The sequence below is a fragment of the Podarcis cretensis genome, assembly GCF_951804945.1.
Source record: "Podarcis cretensis genome assembly, chromosome: 10".
NCBI classification, from domain to species: domain Eukaryota; kingdom Metazoa; phylum Chordata; class Lepidosauria; order Squamata; family Lacertidae; genus Podarcis; species Podarcis cretensis.
Genome location: NC_137179.1, coordinates 20,241,712 through 20,261,030, shown reverse-complemented (window position 1 = coordinate 20,261,030; position 19,319 = coordinate 20,241,712). Strand labels below are relative to the sequence as shown.

Below are 19,319 nucleotides of genomic sequence, written 5' to 3'. Positions count from 1 at the left end.
CCTTTTGCTTCCTTATTTTATAGTTTTTCAGCAACCCTTTACTCCAATTAAATTAAAACTTAATTTCTTTCTCAATTTCATCAAACAATTTCAGCTGTAATTCTGCATCTTCCTTTCCCTTGACATTTTAGCACTCATCAATTTTAAAACAGTTCTTTAGATAAACTTTGAATTTATTCCAATCTTCCTCCACTGTCTCTTTCTCTTGGTCACGGATTCTGCCAGTCATTTCTGCCAATCCCATAAAGTCGATCACTTTCGTCTGCCATTCTTCCAGTGTAGGTAATTCTTGTGTCTTCCAATACTTTGCTAGAAGAATCCTTGCTGCTGTATCCATGAAACTTTCTGGGGGCCACTTGCCAGAGGTGAGCAGGACCAGAGGCAGTGCAATGAAAGTGAGGTGCAGTAGGCTGGTTTCTACATTCATTTGTATACTTCTCTACCCTCCATCCATACAAGCAAGAGGCTAAAACCCTCAGTGCAAAGTGGGGCCAGCAAGGGGGTGTGGCCTAAGGAGTTTTCTGAAGGCCATATTTGGCTCTTGGGCCTTTGGTTCCCCACCTCTGCTGTATATAAAAGCCAGCTCCCAATACCTGCTACACTTTGTCACATTCTGTAGCCCTTAGCGACAGACACCAAGTCCCTGGAGGATAAACCAGGCATAAGCATATTTATCTTATGTGTTTTGTGTATATGTTGAGCTTTCCATTTCATCATATCCGAAGTGCTGATGCACAATTTTTCATACTAACTTGTATTTTTATAATGAGCAACACAGACACACTTTAAGTATGCTTTCGCATTCCTTCCAAAGCTGTAAACTCCTCTAAGCCAGGGCAAGGTATAAAATTTAAATATAATTGTCATGATCATAAATGCCCCAGGGCTGTTGTTTTTCTTTCTTTTTGTTGACTCTGCTGACTGGATTTTATTATTCTTATTGCTTGCTTTTTTTGGTGGGGGTTGCTTTGAGGCCAAATTTGATTGCCTCATTTACCAGGTGTTTCCAAATGAACCGATTATAAGATGAAATCCTGACGGACCAGCCTCCGGCATATTTCCCACTTTGCCTCCTTCCCACCCACTTTCCACTCCCAAGTCAAGTTCTATAAACTTTATTTAAATACTAGACACATTATATTTTAAAGGAATGAAAGCTTAAGTAGGTCCATATGTGAACTGAATCAGGTTTCTTTGCCAGCCGGTGTTGCTGTGGAAATCCTGACCTGTCTCCATAATGCTAGCAACACATCATTGGTTGATACGGTGAAAGCATTTTTGCCCAGAATTGCATAAAAAAACGGGGTCATAGAAATACAACAAAGGACAGACACATGTTTACTGAGTTGGTTTTTGAAAGTGAGACACTTGAATATGGCTGAACAAGCTTAGTGTTCAGGGGAATGTTGATTTCTACAGATTCTGCAGATTTCCAGTGCAAATCTGACTTGGAATTAAAGCTTTGCACTAATCACATTCATTTGAGCAAGGGCTTGTAGCTCAGCAATAGAGCAGATGATTTACATGCAGAAGGTCGCAGGTTCAATCCTTGGCATCTCCAGATAGGATTGGGAAAGACTCTGTCTGAAACCCTGGAGAGCTGCTGATAGTCAGTGCAGGCAGTACTGTGCTAGATGGGCTAGTAGTCTGATTCAGTGTTCCTGGGTTCCTGTTTTGGAAGCAAAGACCAGCTCATGTCATCACATGGTGTGGATTTGAAGCTGAAAAATTGATCTCATGACTGATATTGTGGTGGTCTGAATGGTTCACTACATGTCCTCACTAGAAGAAGAAAAAGGCACAAGTGATTTTGGTTTAACTATTTTTCTAAATATAATACTGCAGAATACAAGGTTATATAGGGTTGCCATACATCCAGAATTTCCTGGACATACCTGGAAAACTGCAGCCGGAATCAGTGTCTGGGTGGAAATCGTCCAAACAGCCTGGAAAATCTGGACATATGGCAAAAAAGAGCTTTTGCATCCAGATTTTCACTTTTTGAAATATGACAACCTTAAGGTTATGCATGTAATCATCCCAAAAAAATCACATCTAGCTGTAGAATGTTGACCCACTATTAGTACAGGTACAATTTTCCCTGCACAAAGGGACTTCCTTTCCCACTGTTCCTTTCCTAAATCTGTTCCAAGGTCCCCATCGCCCCCGCAACCCTGGAGAGTCTCTATCAATTGGTGTACAGTACAGTATTAGGCTAGATGGAACAATGGCCAGGTTAGCACAAAACCAGGTCTCCTAAATGAGTTAAATACCACCTGACAAGTACTGTTGTTTTTTTAAAATGACTTTGGCCACACAAATAAATACTATTTGTATTTTTTAATTTGTATACTTTGTACAACTTGATTGGGCATTTCTTGGCCCGATAGAAGATTTGTTTGTTTATGCTTTCAAGTTAGTTTGAAATGTTATGATCTGGTAACTATGAATTACATGCTTTGATGAATAGTTGAGTGGGTTGTTGTTCACTAATATTTTAATATTTCCATCTTGTCTTATTTATGAATTTGTGTTAGCTACTGAGATGTCATAGGCTAATTGCTTTATGATTTTGGCACTATTTTTGTCACTTTGATGTAAACCACCACGGGCCTATATGGAAACGTAGGATGTAAATAAAATTGACACCAAAAGTAAACATTAGGTGAATAGACCATTTCTGTGCTGGGCTCATCCAGAAGTCACTGAATTCACCCCTGCACCCGTCAGTTACCAGAATTTTGTATTTCCATAGGTAAAAACCTTAGCTCCTAACACATAATTAGATTGAAAACAACGTATTTTACAGCCTCTGGACATGTGACAAACTACCCAGGATGACTGGCTCAGATTCTATCACCACACTGAAATTACTGTGTGAAGCATCTTCCAAGATAAAATCCAGAATTTCCATTGCTTAACCTTATGAAAAACAGCATGTTGTGTGCATTAGCACTTAATCTTCTTCCTGTTTTGATTCTCTTGACAGTGGTTACCTGTTCTATCCTTTGTTGCAGCCATCTTCTGCCTCTGAAATAACCTCATACTCCTGCCCTCCCCGCTGTTTTTCAATCCTGTCCTCTCCTTGTTTTGCAGTTCATTCTCTTTTGCTTCTGTGCAGGTTCTCTTTCACCTATCCTTCCATTTATAATTCTTTACCTCTTGATATGCATCATGTCGCAGTGCTCACCTTTTCTAAGAAAACTCTTTAATACCTATCTTCCACCCCACCCCCTTCTTCCTAGGTTTTTCTTTACAGCAATCTCTATATATGCCAATTTATAAGAGCTGCAATTGAAGTTCTCTGGCACTCTTTAAAAACTTTTTAAAAAGAAGCATTTGTGTTATTCCTTTCTCTTCCAGTCTTTTATTCTTTTTTAGGTGCATAGGGGTATGCCTCTGTGAACATACTGTACGAGAAACTACATGCCCAAATGGGGTCTGTGTACATAAGCTGAATAATCTCTCTAAACAGCACTGAAACAGCACTCTCTAAACAACACTCTTCAGAGTCAAAATGGGTTTATTTACTTATAGTGTTTCTATCCCTGCTTTCCTTCCAAGGAGCGCAAGGTGCTGTACATGGTTCTCCCCTTCTTCACTTAATTCCCGCAATGACTCTGTGAGGCAGGATAGGCTGAGAGGCAGTGACTGGCCCAAGGTCACCCAGTGAGTTTCATGACCAAGCAGGGATTTGAAGCCAGGTCTCCCAGGCCCTAGTCACTACACCACACTGGCAAGCCACTTAGCGTGCAGCTTTTGGAGTCAATGTGTTTCAGGACTTTGGACCAACAATGCTTTTGTTCATGTGAGATAACACACTGTGTTTGCATAGAAATGGCATAAGCCCACACGAGATTAACTCAGCTATTATTGCATATCCTATTGGCTATCAGCCATAGATTGTGCTTTGATATAGGTTTAAATTCTTGCATACATATTTTACAGAGCAATATTATGGTTATCTAGACCTTAACTTCATTCATTTATTTGTATTTTGTGCTTTGTCAGGGATTGTGTTCTCCAGATTTGGTTTTCTGGCAGTACATAAGCCCCTTTGGAGCACGATTGTGGTTCTATGGTAAAAGCACATGCTGGACACGTAAAAGGATCAGGATAGCAGCTGATAGGAAAGAGCTTTCTGCCCATGGCCCTGGAGAGCTGCTGCCATCAATCTACACCACCTTCCCTAACCTGGTGATGTTTAGAAACTTTGGACTATTATTAGGGGAAGGGTGAAAGCTCAGTGGTAGAGCATGTGCCTTGCCTTGGTCTGCGACATCTCCAGGTTTGACTAGGGAAGTCCCCAGTTGGAAATCCTGCAAAACTGCTGCCGTTCAGTGTAGGAAAAACTGGGCTAGATGGACCAATGGTCTGACTCAGTATAAGGCAGCTTCCTATATTTGCCTGTCAGTATGGCTGTGACAGTCCCTTTTTTTTTTTTGTTTAGTCGTTTAGTCATGTCTGACTCTTCGTGACCCCATGGAAAAGAGCATGCCAGGCACTCCTGTCTTCCACTGTCTCCCGCAGTTTGGTCAAACTCATGCTGGTAGCTTCAAGAACACTGTCCAACCATCTCATCCTCTGTCATCCCCTTCTTCTTGTGCCCTCAATCTTTCCCAGCATCAGGGTCTTTTCCAGGGAGTCTTCTCTTCTCATGAGGTGGCCAAAGTATTAAAGCCTCAGCTTCAGGATCTGTCCTTCCAGTGAGCACTCAGGGCTGATTTCCTTAAGAATGGATAGGTTTGATCTTCTTGCAGTCCACGGGACTCTCAAGAGTCTCCTCCAGCACCATAATTCAAAAGCATCAATTCTTTGGCGATCAGCCTTCTTTATGGTCCAGCTAGAGCACAACCCTCAAGTACTCTTGGGCCCCTAAGAGGGGGGCTGGACTAGATGACCCTTGGGGTTCCTTCCAACTCTATAATTCTATAATTCTTAAAAAAGTCAACAGAGCCATTTTGACCGTAAGCAGAATGAACAGGGAATCAAGCTGAATGTTGGAAGAATCAGGGCAGCCCGAAATTACGGACAGGGTATAATTTATGGAATTCACCCCCAGAAGAAACAACAAAAAAGAAAGCCATCTTTGGATGGCTTTAAAAGAGGATGACATAAATTTGTGGAGGATAAGGCTATCCATGGCTATTAGCCCTGATGGCTATGCTCAGGCATAGGCAAACTCGGCCCGCCATATGTTTTGGGACTACAACTCCCATCATCCCTAGCCAACAGGACCAGAAGTCAGGGATGATGGGAGTTGTAGTCTCAAAACATCTGGAGGGCCAAGTTTGCATATGCTTGCTCTACCTCTGCTGTGGGAAGCACTATGCTTCTGAATCCTAGCTGCAGGAGGGGCGAGTGCTGTTGCCCTGAGGTCCTGCTTGCCTCCTTCCCAGCGGCATCTGGTTGGCAGCTGCGAGAGGAGGATGCTGGACCAGTTAGGCGACTGGCCCAACCTAGCAGAACTCTTCGGATGTTATTTGAGAGTGCACTGTCATCCCTTTCATTAGAGGGGGGAGGGGGAAACCAAAAGTCAACAAGAAAAGCTGACAATTGGGAATCAGCATCCTGGAACATCCCATTCATTTCCTTGAGAAAACAATTACTTACAAACTAATGCAGATTTCATTATTATTATTGCTTGCATTGTCCTGTTTGAGCTCAATCACCGGCGAAGGAACGCTTGATGGAAAGAAATTGGGGCGGGGAGCGCGCCGCACACCCTGGGCTTGAGCGGGAGGGGGTGCATGTGGCCATACAGGGCGCACGGGAGCCAAAGTGCCAGCTTGGCACGGCAACCGTGGGTGCCCGGGGCTGTGGGTGCCCTGCAGCGTGCATGGCCCTGGCGGCGAGATTTGTGGGTGCCCGGCCCCTTGATGGGGAATTTTGCGGGTGCTCGGCCCCCCGGGGAGCCTGCACCTATGCACGGGAGGGAGAGGATTGTTCCCCGCCCCTTCCACCCCACCAGGAGAACCCAGCTTCTGGGCGGGCGGGGGAGGGAAGCCTCCCCGGCTGGAGGGAGCATGCGTGCTGCGGGGGAGGGAGGGAGGGAGGGATGGCGAGGGGAGGCGGCGGCTGTTTATTTGCAGCTGGGCCGGCGGAGCAGCGGCAGAAGGCGAGCGGGCAGCCTCCGAAGCAGCAGCAGCAGCAGCGCCGACGCCGCCTGCTCCGGCTCGCGGCTGCTCTCCTCTGGCGCCATGCCGGCGTGGAGGGAAGGCGAGGAGGCGCTGAGCTGGGGATGCCTCGACGCCGCCGCCGCCGCCGCCGTCGCTGGCGCTGCGCAGGAAGAAGGCAGCTAGCCCGGCCGCGGGATGGGGGCGGCGGCGGCGGGAGGCGGCGGCCGGAGCAGCCGGGAGTCACGAGCGCCTCTGCGCCAGCCGCAGCCGCCTCCGCGCCGGGCTGCCCGGGCCGGGCGCTGGGGAGCCGGGGCGGGCGCGGCGCTGCTGGCGGCTCTCTGCTACCTGAACTCCCTGCGCGGCGAGTTCGTGCACGACGACGTGTGGGCGATCGTCAACAACCCGGACGCGCGGGCGGCGGCCCCCGTGGCGGCCGCCTTCGGGAACGACTTCTGGGGCAAGGGCATGGCCGAGAACACCAGCCACAAGTCCTACCGCCCGCTCTGCGTCCTCACCTTCAAGTAAGTGGGCGCCGAGCGGGAGCCCTTCTTCCATAAAAGCGCGCAGCGCCCAGGAGACGGGAGCCGCGGACCTGGCCTCCCGGGGGATGCAAAAGCACTCTGCACATGCCCAGGGGAGCGGGCGCGCTTCTCGCCAGAACCAGCCCTGTCTACGTCTCAGGAGTTCCATTGCGCCCCAGACTGTGGGAGGCAGTTGGGGAGAAGTGAAAGCGCTCTGCACATGCCTGGAGTAGAGGAAGCTAGTTTTGAAAGTCGGGTGGGGAGTAGTCCTAACTCCGTAGGGGAAAGGATACTGCTGCTTAACTCTTACTCCCACATCCCAGGGCAGGCAATGCTGAATGGACTTTACCGGGAGGGGGGAAATGAGTCCCTTCCCTGAGGAACTTAGATTTAAAAAATGTTGACAGTGGGTGAGAATATAGGGAGGGAGGGGAGTTGAAGAACACTGATGAATTCTCTCTTCTGTTTTGGGATAGAGCAAAGAACCACAGGGATGCTGTGTGTGCATGTAGTTTTTTGCTCAGGTGGTAAATGTTCCTGAGCCCATCTTACCACCTCTGGTTGGACCAGGTGACCCTGGGGTCCTTTCCATCTCTGCAGTTGTCTTGATTCTGTGATTCACCTCTTCGAGTTCTTCTTTTCCCCAGGCTCATTTGAGCACAGTCTTTGCCCCCTGGCGCAGCAGTCATTCCCACGGCTAGTCCTGGCAACTTTCCTAGCTGAATCCTGGGCCATAAAGTCTGCTGGAAAGTTGATTGTGCTCTGCCTTTCCAAGTATTTCCTGTGGTGCTGGCCAGGGTTTGTATCCAGTGCTAGCCCTACGCAGAGCAGATTCACTGAAAATGATGAATCCAAGTTGGCCCTTTCCAGGAACACAAATAGGCCTACTCTGAGTAGGATTAGTATTGGAAACATCCCTGTGGCTGGTATTCCTTCTGAGCCAGTTCTTTGGTTCTCTTTGCTTCCACTGGAGCAGGCTTAGAACACAGTTCAGCGTTTCCCTGTGGGGATAAGATGCTTTCTTGGTTGCTGGGTGAACTTTAGCTGTGCAAAGCTACAAATTCCAGCCTCACTCCTGAGCCAAGAAGGGTTTCCTAACTGGTTGTATATATGCTGATGCTTTTCCTGCTTTTACCCCCAGGCTTTTTTCCTTTGGGGTGGTGCCCCCTCTGGAGTTTAATGCCAGAGGTTTATGCAGCCGTAGTGCTCCCCCCCTTTCCATTGATCTATATGGCTGTATGACTGGGATGAAAAACGTCTCAAGCTAACTGATTTGCCTTTCTTTCGTCTTGGCCTCTGAGTGTCTTTTCTTCAGCTTTAGTACCTCCCTGTGGTTGATGCTTGGTCTGTAAGGAACATAGGAAGCTGCCCTTATACCATGTGAGATCATTGGTCCATCTAGCTCAATATTGTCTACACTGACTGGCAGCACTTCCCAGTTCTACCTGGAGATCCCAGGGATTGAACTTGCATGCAAAGCAAGTGTTCTGCCACTGAGCCACAGTCAAAAGGTGGGATGTTAACTGGAATCTGACATAAGCTAGATCAGACTGTTTTTCCATATTTATTAATGTAAAAAACAACAACATTTAGATGCATAAACTACAACAAATGGCCTATACATATTTGAATACATAAGTGAATAATTCATCAGTGCAAGTCACACATAGGATTATTAGCACTCTTTTAACTTTCATTTTTGCCTGCTGCCTCCATCCTTGACTGCACTTGCAAATTGTTTCGGTGAGCAGTAAGTTTAGACTCTAGGTAGCATTTGAGAGACAGAAAACTGCCTTATACCAGGCTAGGTCTGCATATTGGTCTAGCCCTGTATTGTCTACCTTGGCTGGCAGTGACTCTCTAGGGCAGGGCAGTCCGACTTTTCATACCAAGTAGGCTGCATGAATGCTTTGACACGGAACCTGTAGGCTGCACACTGCCTTGTTGCATGTTGGGTGGGGTGGGGGGGGAGCGAGGCCAAAATTTGACACACATCCCAGCCCTCCCACCTCCATTCCAAAGCTATGAAAGCCCTAACTGGGCCTTGGGAAGGAGACAGGGCAACTCTAGGACCCTGTCAGAACCCTCACGCCTCCTTCTAAAAGCCCTGTGCCTCACCAACCCAACTTTGGGAAGGCAGTGTAAGGGCTGAGGGGGTGTCAGATGTTGCTGAGGGCTACCAAAAAAGGCCTCAGGGGCCACACCTTGGACCACCCTGCTCTAGGGTCAAAGACAGAGGTTTACCTGTTACTTTTTAAAAACCGATGCTGAGGATTCCTTCCACCTGTACCGAGAGCTCAAGTGCCCTTACAGCAAGAAGGGAGGACCTACGCTCCTATTCCCCAGATGTTGTTGGATGCCAACTCCCATCAGTCTCATTCAGCCTGGCCAGCGGTATCTTTGTAGCCTGCTGTGGACTTGGCTGGGGTCATGCTCTGGTTGCTGGATCACACTTTTTTTGTTTGACGCTTCTGGCTATGTAGCCTAGTTTGGGAAGGACAATGGGAAAGAGACACCAGCTCTGTAGGACAGCATTGGGTTTGCATGCTGAAGCTTCTAGATTGACTTGTTATACAGCAGCTTCCTCTTCCTCTTCGTGGACACAATTGGCACTTGATCTGGATTCCTGCATAGAAACTTGCCTTATACGGAGTTGTACCACTGGTCCACTGACTGGCAATGGTTCTCCAGAGCTTCAGACAAGAGACCTTCCTAGCCTCACATGGAGAAGCTGAGGATTGATCCTGGGACCTTCTGCAGGCAAAGCAGGTGCTCTAGAGCTGCAGCCCTTCCCCTTCTTAGCTGCTGAGTGTGCTGCATGGGCCATGAGGCATATGGGGAGAAGGAGGGGCTTCAGCATCTGGCTTCCCACCCTGAAAGTGTTAACTTTGTTGTATGTCATTCTGGGGAAGAGTTGTGCTCTGAAAGGGTGGCTTATTAAAATTTAAAATTTAATAAAGCCTGCTTTGGGTTGGTTATTGAGGTGGGTGTCCCAGGGCTGGTTTTTCTTTTCCATTGGAATTCTGTCTTGCTGTTTAACTTGCTCAGAAATGCGTTCTGGGCTTTCTGCATCTTGCATTCCGCATTGCCCTAGGGAGAGTGACACAGCTGCATCACTTAAGGCTTTTGTTGAGTACAGTGGGTGACAGCATCACATGGCGTCTTCCAACTGCTCAGTGGTTCAGTGCTGCGGCAATAGCTCTGCTTTGCTGTCTCCTTGATGCTTGTCAGAAGACCTGCTTCACTCCTGGGAGCACAAGATGGGTGCTTGCATGCTATTAGAAAGTCTTGGCAGGGTGCAAGTTAATTGGTAGAACCTACTGGATTATGGATGAAGGAGACGTGAATGGTCTTTCCCCCCTGGCAACCAGCACAGCCTTGTGACTCTATCCCTGTGGTTCTCCAGATGTTGGTGGGCCACAAGTCCCATCATCACTGATGATTTGCCATGCTGGTTGAGGCTGATTGGAGAGGGCCACAGGCTCCCCATCCCTGATCTACAGCCAAGTTTAGCCTGTGCTCCTTTTCTCTTTCTCTCACTGGATGTGTGCTCACCTGGTCTGTCTCCCATGCAATTCCCCTTTCCAGATACATAGTTTGCCTTTTAGAAGAGAGAATATCAGGGATAGCTGATATCTAGGTATAGCTCAGTTGGTAGAGAATGAGAATCGATTTCAGGGTTGTGGGTTCCGGTCCCATGTTGGACAAATGATTGCAGGGGTTGGACTAGATGGCTCTTGGTGTCCCTTCCAACTCTACAGTTCTATGATCAGAGGTCCCATACTTTCTCTTTTTTCATGTTGCTTGGGCCCAGGTTACTCAAAGGATCCTAAACTTGCTTGAATCTTGAGATTGTCATCAGAAGCCCTTTTATCTAGTGACGTTAGATGAGTGGTTAGTAGGGAGAGGGCCTTTTATGTGATGGCACCCCACTTCTAGAACGCCTTCCCCAGTGAGGCTTACCTGCCCTTCTCTGCACCAGGTGAATGCCTTTTCATCACAGTGGGTACATCTATCCCACCTTACTAAGATTTCTGCTGGTTTTAAATTGTTTTGGCTGCGTGATTATGCTGCTTTTAGATGGGTTTTGTGGCTGAGATTTATTTCATAGCAGGTCTAAGTATTTTTGTTGTCGATTGGATTGCCTTTTCCATTTTTAATGTCTCTGTAAACACCCTAGAAATCCTAGCTATGTGGGTGGTATACAAATGTAGTAAATAAATATGGGTGGCATAGAACTGTGGTAAGTAAATAAATGTGACTCCCTTTTCTATTGCTTGGCTCATCTGCTTGCTTTGTGATTCGGTAATGGTTGATACAGGAGTCTTCAGCAATCTGTGTCTATGGATCGAGTGCTTAGTGCTCTCTCTCGTATTCATTGTATTTGTGATGAGTTGTGCTTGGCTGTATGGGGCCCCTACAAAGTTCTCCAGCCAGATGAGCTCCAGATGATGTTGGATTGTAACTCCCATCATCCTTGACCATTGGCTGTGCTGTCTGGGACTGAGCCCAAAACACCTGGAAGGCACAAGGTTGGGCAAAGCTTCTCTATGATTGCTCACTGTGTTTTGCCTTTGATATACTGGTGATTATTTGCTGCTATGCTTTGAATTGGCGCTTGTGCAGTCTGGGGCTGCGCCATCATCTGCTCCAGAAATGGGTGTGGCCTTTTATGAAAAACAAGGGTCTAGTTGTGATCCTCCTCTCCAACCTGTCCAGTTCGTTCCTACACTTGTACTGGTGGGGAACATGTGATCTGTGAGTGAAACTTGACCCTTCTTGGATCCTCAGTGTTTTTCCATAGGTTATTCTTGTTCTTAGGCTATCTCATATTGAATAGTTTTGTCATGCTGTTGGCTTGGGTGCAATTGCGTCAAACATTGGCAACCGGGTGCCCTCCAGATATTCTGGACAACAGCTCCCATCAGCTTCAGCCAGTATGATGAATGGTCAATAACTATGGGAATTGTAGTCAGGAACATCTTGAGGGCACCAGGTTCCGTTCCCCAGCTCTATGCTGTTGTTCCCATAGTACTGGGCTTGGAGTATGGTGTTGTAGGCTAATACATGTTCTAGCACAGTGTTGACCGATGCAGTGAGAGGGTCCCTCACCCCTCCCATTCCAGATCTCTACCCATATGCATTGCACAAGGTCTTGAGCTGTGCAGTTGTACCTGCGTGACTGCTAGATGTGGCTGTGCGATCTGCCAGAGGTGTGCTGGTGCACGGCAATGGGACGCTGTGTACTGCAAGGGCACTTAGATGTAAGCAGCATGTGATCATGGAGCAACCTAATACCCTCCCTCCTGGTGTTTTGGACTACAACTCCCATTGGCCCCCATGCTGGCTGGGACTGATAGGAGTTGCAGTCGAAAACACCTGGAGAGTCACCAGCTTGGAGAAAACCGGCCCAGCTTCTGCCTTGGTTTGGTTGGCATCTTGGATTCGATGGAAGTCAGTAGCAGGGACTTTCCAGTAGTTGGCAGCCATTCCAAGGATACACTGAGGAGCAGAGGGAGATAACTGAGTGAGAGCGAAGAGGGAACTGGGACTTTCTGTTGCTGCTTCCTTGGTTCTTTCTGTGTTTAGGGAATTGTCTGATTATTTGGGTTGCAGTACACAGTGCAAGGAGAAATATAAATAATCCCCTTGCACTATGTAGCTGGTTTCTCTCTCTCTCTCTCTTTAAAAAATGTACCAGATTGATTCTCTATTTCTGGCATCCCTCCAGACCTCTTAATCCTGCCAAAAATGTGTTAGGATTTTTTTTTAAGTACATGGTGTACTTCTTTTTGTTCCTGTGACCGTTTTCCTTTTTCTATCTTTGAGAAAGCCCCTGTACTGTCAGAGGAACACCTCTATAGTTCTGGTTAGCAGCATGATGCAGCATTTGCACCAAGTTCCTTGTCTGCAATCAATAAAATAAAAGAAGCCCACAAATGCCACAGTAGCATTGTAAATGAATTGGGGCGAAGTTGGAGGAGCTTGAGGATTTGGTTGACTTTCTATCACTTACACTTTCATCATCTCTTTCAGTGGTTGATGATAGTCTGTTTCAATGGGCCCTTTAAAAAAAGAAGATTGGTTTTTATACGTAATAGATACATTACATAACAACTCCCCCATCTCCATAATAGGTATCAAATTTTATATTGACATAAAATATTATTACTAAGTCATACAAATTATACAAATGTCCAGCATATAAAGTTCTGGAGACAGCATAAAAGTTTTTTGTTTGTTTGTATGTTTTAAATCTATTACAGATAAATCATTCGGGGGGGGGGGAGTTCAAGCTGTGCTGTTCAGAATAGCCGTATCTGCAAAGATGCTTTGGATAATTTATCCTTAAGACCAGTTTCATTTGTGTATTACAAAAATGGCAATAGTATTGTGTGTATTTGGCCCTTTCTGAACATTTCAGGTCTGGAAGGGATCATGGAAGAAAGAATGGCTTTCTTGAGATGAGTCACGGTGTGTTGAAAGCTTTTGGGGTGTTTATATGTCTCCCTATTAATCATTGGTTCACACACTCTATGCACACACTATTCAATGCAATTCCCCGTCACTTTCCTAACCGCAAAGACTCAGTTTCTTTTTTAAAGTGGATTTGTTGTGCTAGGGTGGGTAGCAGAGCACTTTAATCCCTTTTAATTGCTCGAACCTAAATGTCTTGGTATGAGTTTGAATCCCTCTGGCAAAGCACTGGCAGTTTGGAAGCGCCCGCAATCAGCCAGTGTATAGTCTTAATCCATTTTGGGTTGCTTCCTCCTGTATCCTCCCACTTGGAGCCTCTGCTTTTGCATTGGCAGGCCGTCCAGAGAAGCATCTTTACCAGGCTGCACATTATCCATCATTTTGCACCTTTTCTCCATAAAAGCAGACTTTGCCAACTGGTTGAGAAAAGAATCAACAATCTGGGACATGGGAACTAGACATTAGTTACATCCGTTGAATATCCAAGAGAAGCAGCTGCATATGGTTTCGAGTAATAAGCTTTGAACTGTGCATTAATATAATTGGGATAATGTGTAATTTGCCCATTAGGCAGCTTAATAGATGGAATTATTTTTTTCCTGTTTTTTTTAAACTTGTTTCTACAAGCAAAGCAGCACCTCGCCTTTCCTACCCGTTCTCAGTACTGTTGACAAATGTAGTGTAGATAGAATTTGGTTTTGTAAGATTGCAAAACACGTCTCTCTCGTTTTTTACTTCACCTCCAAACACTCTCTTTTTGAAACTGAGATGTATTAGAACAGGAATGGAAAACCTGTTCACCGCCCCCCATCATCCCTGACCACTGGCCATGCAGTGAAATCCCACAACATCTAGAGGACCATAGGTTCCCCATCTCTGCATTAGACAGTTCATTTTAAGGGATCTAGCAAAAGGCAGAAATCTCTTACAGTGAAGGTCTTTAATCTTACTTTTTTGTCTAGTTAGGTGTTTAACCATATATTTGGAGCCTTGAAAGAGGACATTGAATCATAGAATTGTAGAGTTGGAAGGGACCATGAGGGTCATTAAAGCCCTTCACGGCCTAGGACCCTCGTACCTACGAGACCGCCTCTCCTGGTATGCCCCACGGAGAGCCTTAAGGTCCATAAATAGCAACACCCTAGTGGTCCCGGGCCCTAAGGAAGTTAGATTGGCTTCAACCAGAGCCAGGGCCTTTTCAACTCTGGCTCCGGCCTGGTGGAACGCTCTGCCTCATGAGACCCAGGGCCCTGCAGGATCTGATTTCTTTCCGCAGGGCCTGTAAGACAGAGTTGTTCCGCCTGGCCTTTGGCTTGGAGCCAATTTGATTCCCTCCCTCTCTTTCTTTTTCCTTTCCTTCTCCTCCTGCGTTGAGGCTACATTTTAATATTTTAATGTTGTATTTTATTTTTGTTTTTAAGTTTGTAATCATTCATCTTGTTTTTATTATTGCTTGTAAGCCGCTCTGAGCCCGGCCTTGGCTGGGGAGGGCGGGGTATAAATAAAAAATTATTATTATTATTATTATCTAGTCCAACCCCCCTGCAATGCAGGTATCTTTTGCACAGTGTGGGGCTCAAACCCACAACTCTGAGATGAAAAGCCTCATGCTCTACCAACTGAGCTATCCCAGATGGACATGTGGTTATGGAGGGGGGTGTATTTCCATTTTCTATAGCAAAGTGCCTGTATCAGCCTAGAGACTCTGAGATTTTGCCTCCAAATGCTGGATGCTTGAAACAAACATTCTCTCCCCTTTCCAAACAAACAAATCCCCCACAAAACCTGGATGAGAGATAGACATCCGTACTTCCCAAGAATATTCACTTTAGCAGAGGGAAATATGCAGATGTTAGTCTTGTGCATCTGGTTTTTGTGTGTGTGGCAATTTGCATTGTACGGAGTTGCTGGCTGACTCTTGGGAGGCCCAACACTACATCAAAATTGGTGGGTGCTTCTGCATCAGAGTGAATGGGGCATTGGCTCACCATTCATAGCCTACCCACTACCAGGGCACATCTGGCTTCTTCCTTTCAACTAGTCCAGAGGGTAGCTCTGCCTATCCGCTTTCTCCTCCTCTAGTCTCAGGGTTGCCCTTGAAGAACCAAAGGCACATAAGCAAGCTGCGGTTCATGGACATTTGGAACCCCCTCCCTGGGGAAGCTAGACTGGCTTTCTCCTTGTCCTTCTGCCAACAGGTGAAGACTTTTTTGTTCCAACAGCCTTTTGAGAAATGACTGCTTTTAATGAAAGGGCTGGTGCCGTGTTGTTTTTATTTGGATGGTTTTAATAGATAGATAGATTCACCTCTGACGACGTTTAATTGGTTTTTTTCTTTGTTTTTATCCATTTTCATTTTTATGTGTAAGCCACCATGAGTCCCATTAGGGAAAAAGATGGGGTATAAATATTTGGGGTGCATTGGCCCTGTCTCCTGGGCACCATGAAGCTGTCCCTTTATCTGGTACAGATTCTTAAGGCTAACGATAGGAGTGCCACACTCCCCCCCCCCCAAAAAAAATACCAGATGTTCTAGGGAACTTTATTGTTATTTCAGAGTTTTTAATTAAGGACTGCAGGTGCACAGCCATAAATTAACTATGTGTGTGTGTGTGTTCGCATGTGTGTGCGCACACATTGCATATTATATTGTAATGATTCCTGTTTTCAGTAGAGACAAGTAGCACAAATGAAATTCTTGCAGCAAAATGCCACTGCTGTTTAAGGTAAGTGCTACAATGCTGTGGAGTAAAAAGTCCGTCATTGTCAATGATCCATATACTGGCAATTACCTGCTGAGCAGGATTAGGTGACTTCTGCCTCTTCCTGCATCTTTACTGATGTTGGCGTTGTGTATCTAACCAGGGGTGAAATCCTACTATATAGTGCTGCATAGCAGAAAATAACCTTCCCAACAGGTGCGATTGGAAAATGGTTTTGGAATTGATACGTGAACCCAGTGGCTATACTCCTCTTATATTGCAGTAACTTCCAGGGTGGATTCTCATTCTTAGCAAGCATGTGAAATGTTGCCATATTAGGACACGGTGGACTGTAGACTCCCACCACTTGACCAGAAGACCAGCATTATTACCGTTCTGAGAAGCCGTAGCAGCGTGGGGATAACACTATACTTATATTATTAATTAATTAGTGAAAGTATCCTTTACAGTGGAACCTCGTGTTACGTACCGTCCTCCTTGCAAACACTGCGGGTTACGAAATCCGCTAACCTGGAAGTAGATGCCCCTTGTTGCAAACTTTGCCCTGGGATGTGAGTGGAAGTCGCGTGCCGGCAGCAGTGGGAGGCGCCATTAGTGAAAGCGCGCCTCATGTTACAAGTGGTTTTGGGTTACAAACAGACCTCTGGAACGGATTAAGTTTGTAACCGGAGTACCACTGTAATGCCAAAATAGGTTTCTATTTTGTTTTTATACCTATCAAAATAGGTATAAAAACATTTGAAATATTATCTGCTATAATTAAAACATGCAGTTTTTAAATTGGATCTGTGACCATATAATAAAAATTATTGTTATTGTACAATATACAAGACAATAATCTCATTAAAACAACACAGTTATTAAAGTGGGGGCTCAGGTTGAGAGATCAAGCGAACATCCCTGGAATGCTGGTAACAGATGGAGCCTCTTGTATCTCAGCAGCTTGCGGAAAGGCCCACCTCTATAACACCAAGTCTATGCTTGGATACCATTGGACACCATCTTGAATCAAGATGGCGCACTGAACCTCTCAAAACAGCATTGATATTAACCACTGGTTTCAAAATTGCACTGATTTTCTGGTTTCTTAGAATTCCTGATACATTCTGTGTACAAGGCTGTTAGTAATCACATTATTGGAATTGCCTTACCTCAGCCTACCTCATGGATATATTTTAATTGATAGACCAATGCCTTTTTGGAGCAGGGCAGGCATGACTCATCCTCTCTGTTAATCATGGTTAACGGTTGGAAGCCAGCCCTTGAACACCTTGTCCTGCGTTGCAAAACCCCTTTCCTGATGAAAACCCCATCACTACTCCTGAGAGCAGGTACCATCCTTGGGTCTTTCCAGAGCTGGCTGGAGTTTTTTTTTATTTTTCCAGCACTTTAAACCTCTGCTAGCTCTTTTAGCTTTCATTCTGCCGTGATTCCTCCCTCCCCCTTTTGTTTAATTGCCCTCCTGTTTTAATCACAAACAAAATTCTGTTTGAAGCCTGTGTTTAATTGTTACACCAACTGGCTTGCTGCCCTGGCAGCAGCAGTACTGAAGCCCAGCTACTATAGAAATGGTAACCAATGAATAAGGATTTGGGGAAATCAGATGGTGGTTCTTAAAAATCTGCAAAGCAGCCAGTAAGGGGAAATAACTGCTTTTTGACTTTTGTCTTAACTTTTCTGGCAACTGGATGGAGAGAGTGAATTGCCAGCCCTTAAACCCTAGGCTCTTGTACTTGCTCTCAGCCTCCCCTCACCCTGGGCTGCTCCCACCCAGCAGTGACCACTACCTCCTGACTAATTTTGCAAAGCCTTGCCTGCTGTGATCTGGATTCTCTAGTGGACTGGTACATTGATGAGCTCTTTCCTTCCACTTCCATCTATGCAGAAACCAAAGGGGATGAGAAACCAATGTAGCATGTGCAACCTGCAGCCAGGCTTGCAAATAGCTCCTGCCCTGTCCCAGAGGCATGGTGTATGTGTGACTACCAGGCAGTAAAATATTTATACAGCGGTAACTTCTGTGGACTTCATTTGAAGCCGTCTTTAATATGTGTCAATTGATATTCTGTCTTCTCCAAAACTCCTGTTTCCTGATCGGTATCTTATTACTGTTCTGGTTTTGCTTTCTTTCTTTTTTAAAACAGGCTGAACATATTGCTGGCTGGGATGAACCCCTTCTATTTCCACGCCGTGAATGTAGTCCTGCACTGCCTGGTGACCCTTGTGCTGATGTACACTTGTGACAAAGCCGTCTTCAAGGACAGCCGCCTGGCTTTCGTCACGGCTCTCTTCTTCGCTGTCCACCCCATTCACACTGAGGCCGTATGTATATAGGAGAAGCAGCTAAAGGGGCAAGGGGCTTGTAATCCAGCTTTGTGGAAGCACAGACCTCCCAGTAATTGGAAATCTACCCTTTTTCCACGATAAGAGCTGTGCTGACTCAGTAGAAAGCAGCTTAGTAATGATAACTGTGGCACGCTTGCGTCAAAAGATGAGCGAGAATTGCACCACCGTATTTAGAGAAAAGGACTGGTGTGGCAAGGGAGGGGAAGAATTAATTTTCTCTCTCCATGATAATTCCTAGTCCTGAGAAGGTTTGCTTAGTTGTAAGTACACATGCCTTTGTGCTAGAATTATGATCCTGATTAAGTGCCTAACACAGTGTTGCTAGGAATGAATACCAAGGGTTTTTTCGCTGAAGAATAATGAGACGCTTAGCAGTTGCACAATACATATATATTTTTTAAAAAAATCCTTCTGAGATGTCTGTCCTGCTGAGACATTGTTTGGCTTCCTTTTCTTCCTCTAGCATTCTCTCTCTTAACACAAAGAAGTAACCCAGCATTCAACAAGCTCTCCAAGTTTTATTACATCTTGAGAGAATAATGAATGTTGCAACATGCCCACAGATTGCATCGTGCGTATGGTTACAAATTGGAAGAGCTGAAAACATTGATCAGTTAATCACTGTGATTCATTTATAAGTGACTAGAGTGCTGATTTCTAAAACGAGCTGGCAATAGCATGTCACAGCTAATATTAAACCCTGCTCCCCTAATATATCTTATATACTGATTTTTTAAAGATTTCATTCCTTTCCTTGGAGTAAGTATCAATGAACTCAGTGGAACTTATTTCTACATAGACTAGTGTACTAGGGTATTGTTGCCAGAGTGTTCAGGGCACTTAGATATTACATTGTAATCCCTAAAACTTCCCTGTAAAGAAGGTCAGTACAGTGGTGCCCCGCAAGACGAATGCCTCGCAAGACGAAAAACCCGCTAGACGAAAGGGTTTTCCGTTTTGGAGGTGCTTCGCAAAACAAATTTCCTATGGGCTTGCTTTGCAAGACGAAAATGTCTTGCAAGTTTTTCCGACTTTTTTTCCCTTCCCCCCCCTTTTTCTAAGCCGCTAAGCCGCTTATCTGCTTATCCGCTAAACCGCTAAAAGCTGCTAAAAGCCGCTATAAGCCGCTAAGC

At 45.6% G+C, this 19,319-nt stretch overlaps 1 protein-coding gene across 1 annotated transcript in view; it reads left to right on the top strand.

The window, feature by feature from the left end:
* The first annotated feature begins 6,090 nt into the window (after positions 1–6,090).
* The window catches only part of TMTC1 (transmembrane O-mannosyltransferase targeting cadherins 1), a 148,756-nt gene continuing 135,527 nt past the window's right edge, over positions 6,091–19,319 (top strand). Inside the window, exons 1-2 of the mRNA XM_079992336.1 lie at positions 6,091–6,640; positions 17,985–18,162. Of these exons, the coding sequence (XP_079848462.1) occupies positions 6,315–6,640; positions 17,985–18,162 (504 nt within the window). The 5' untranslated portion in view covers positions 6,091–6,314. The remainder of the gene's footprint in view (positions 6,641–17,984; positions 18,163–19,319) is intronic.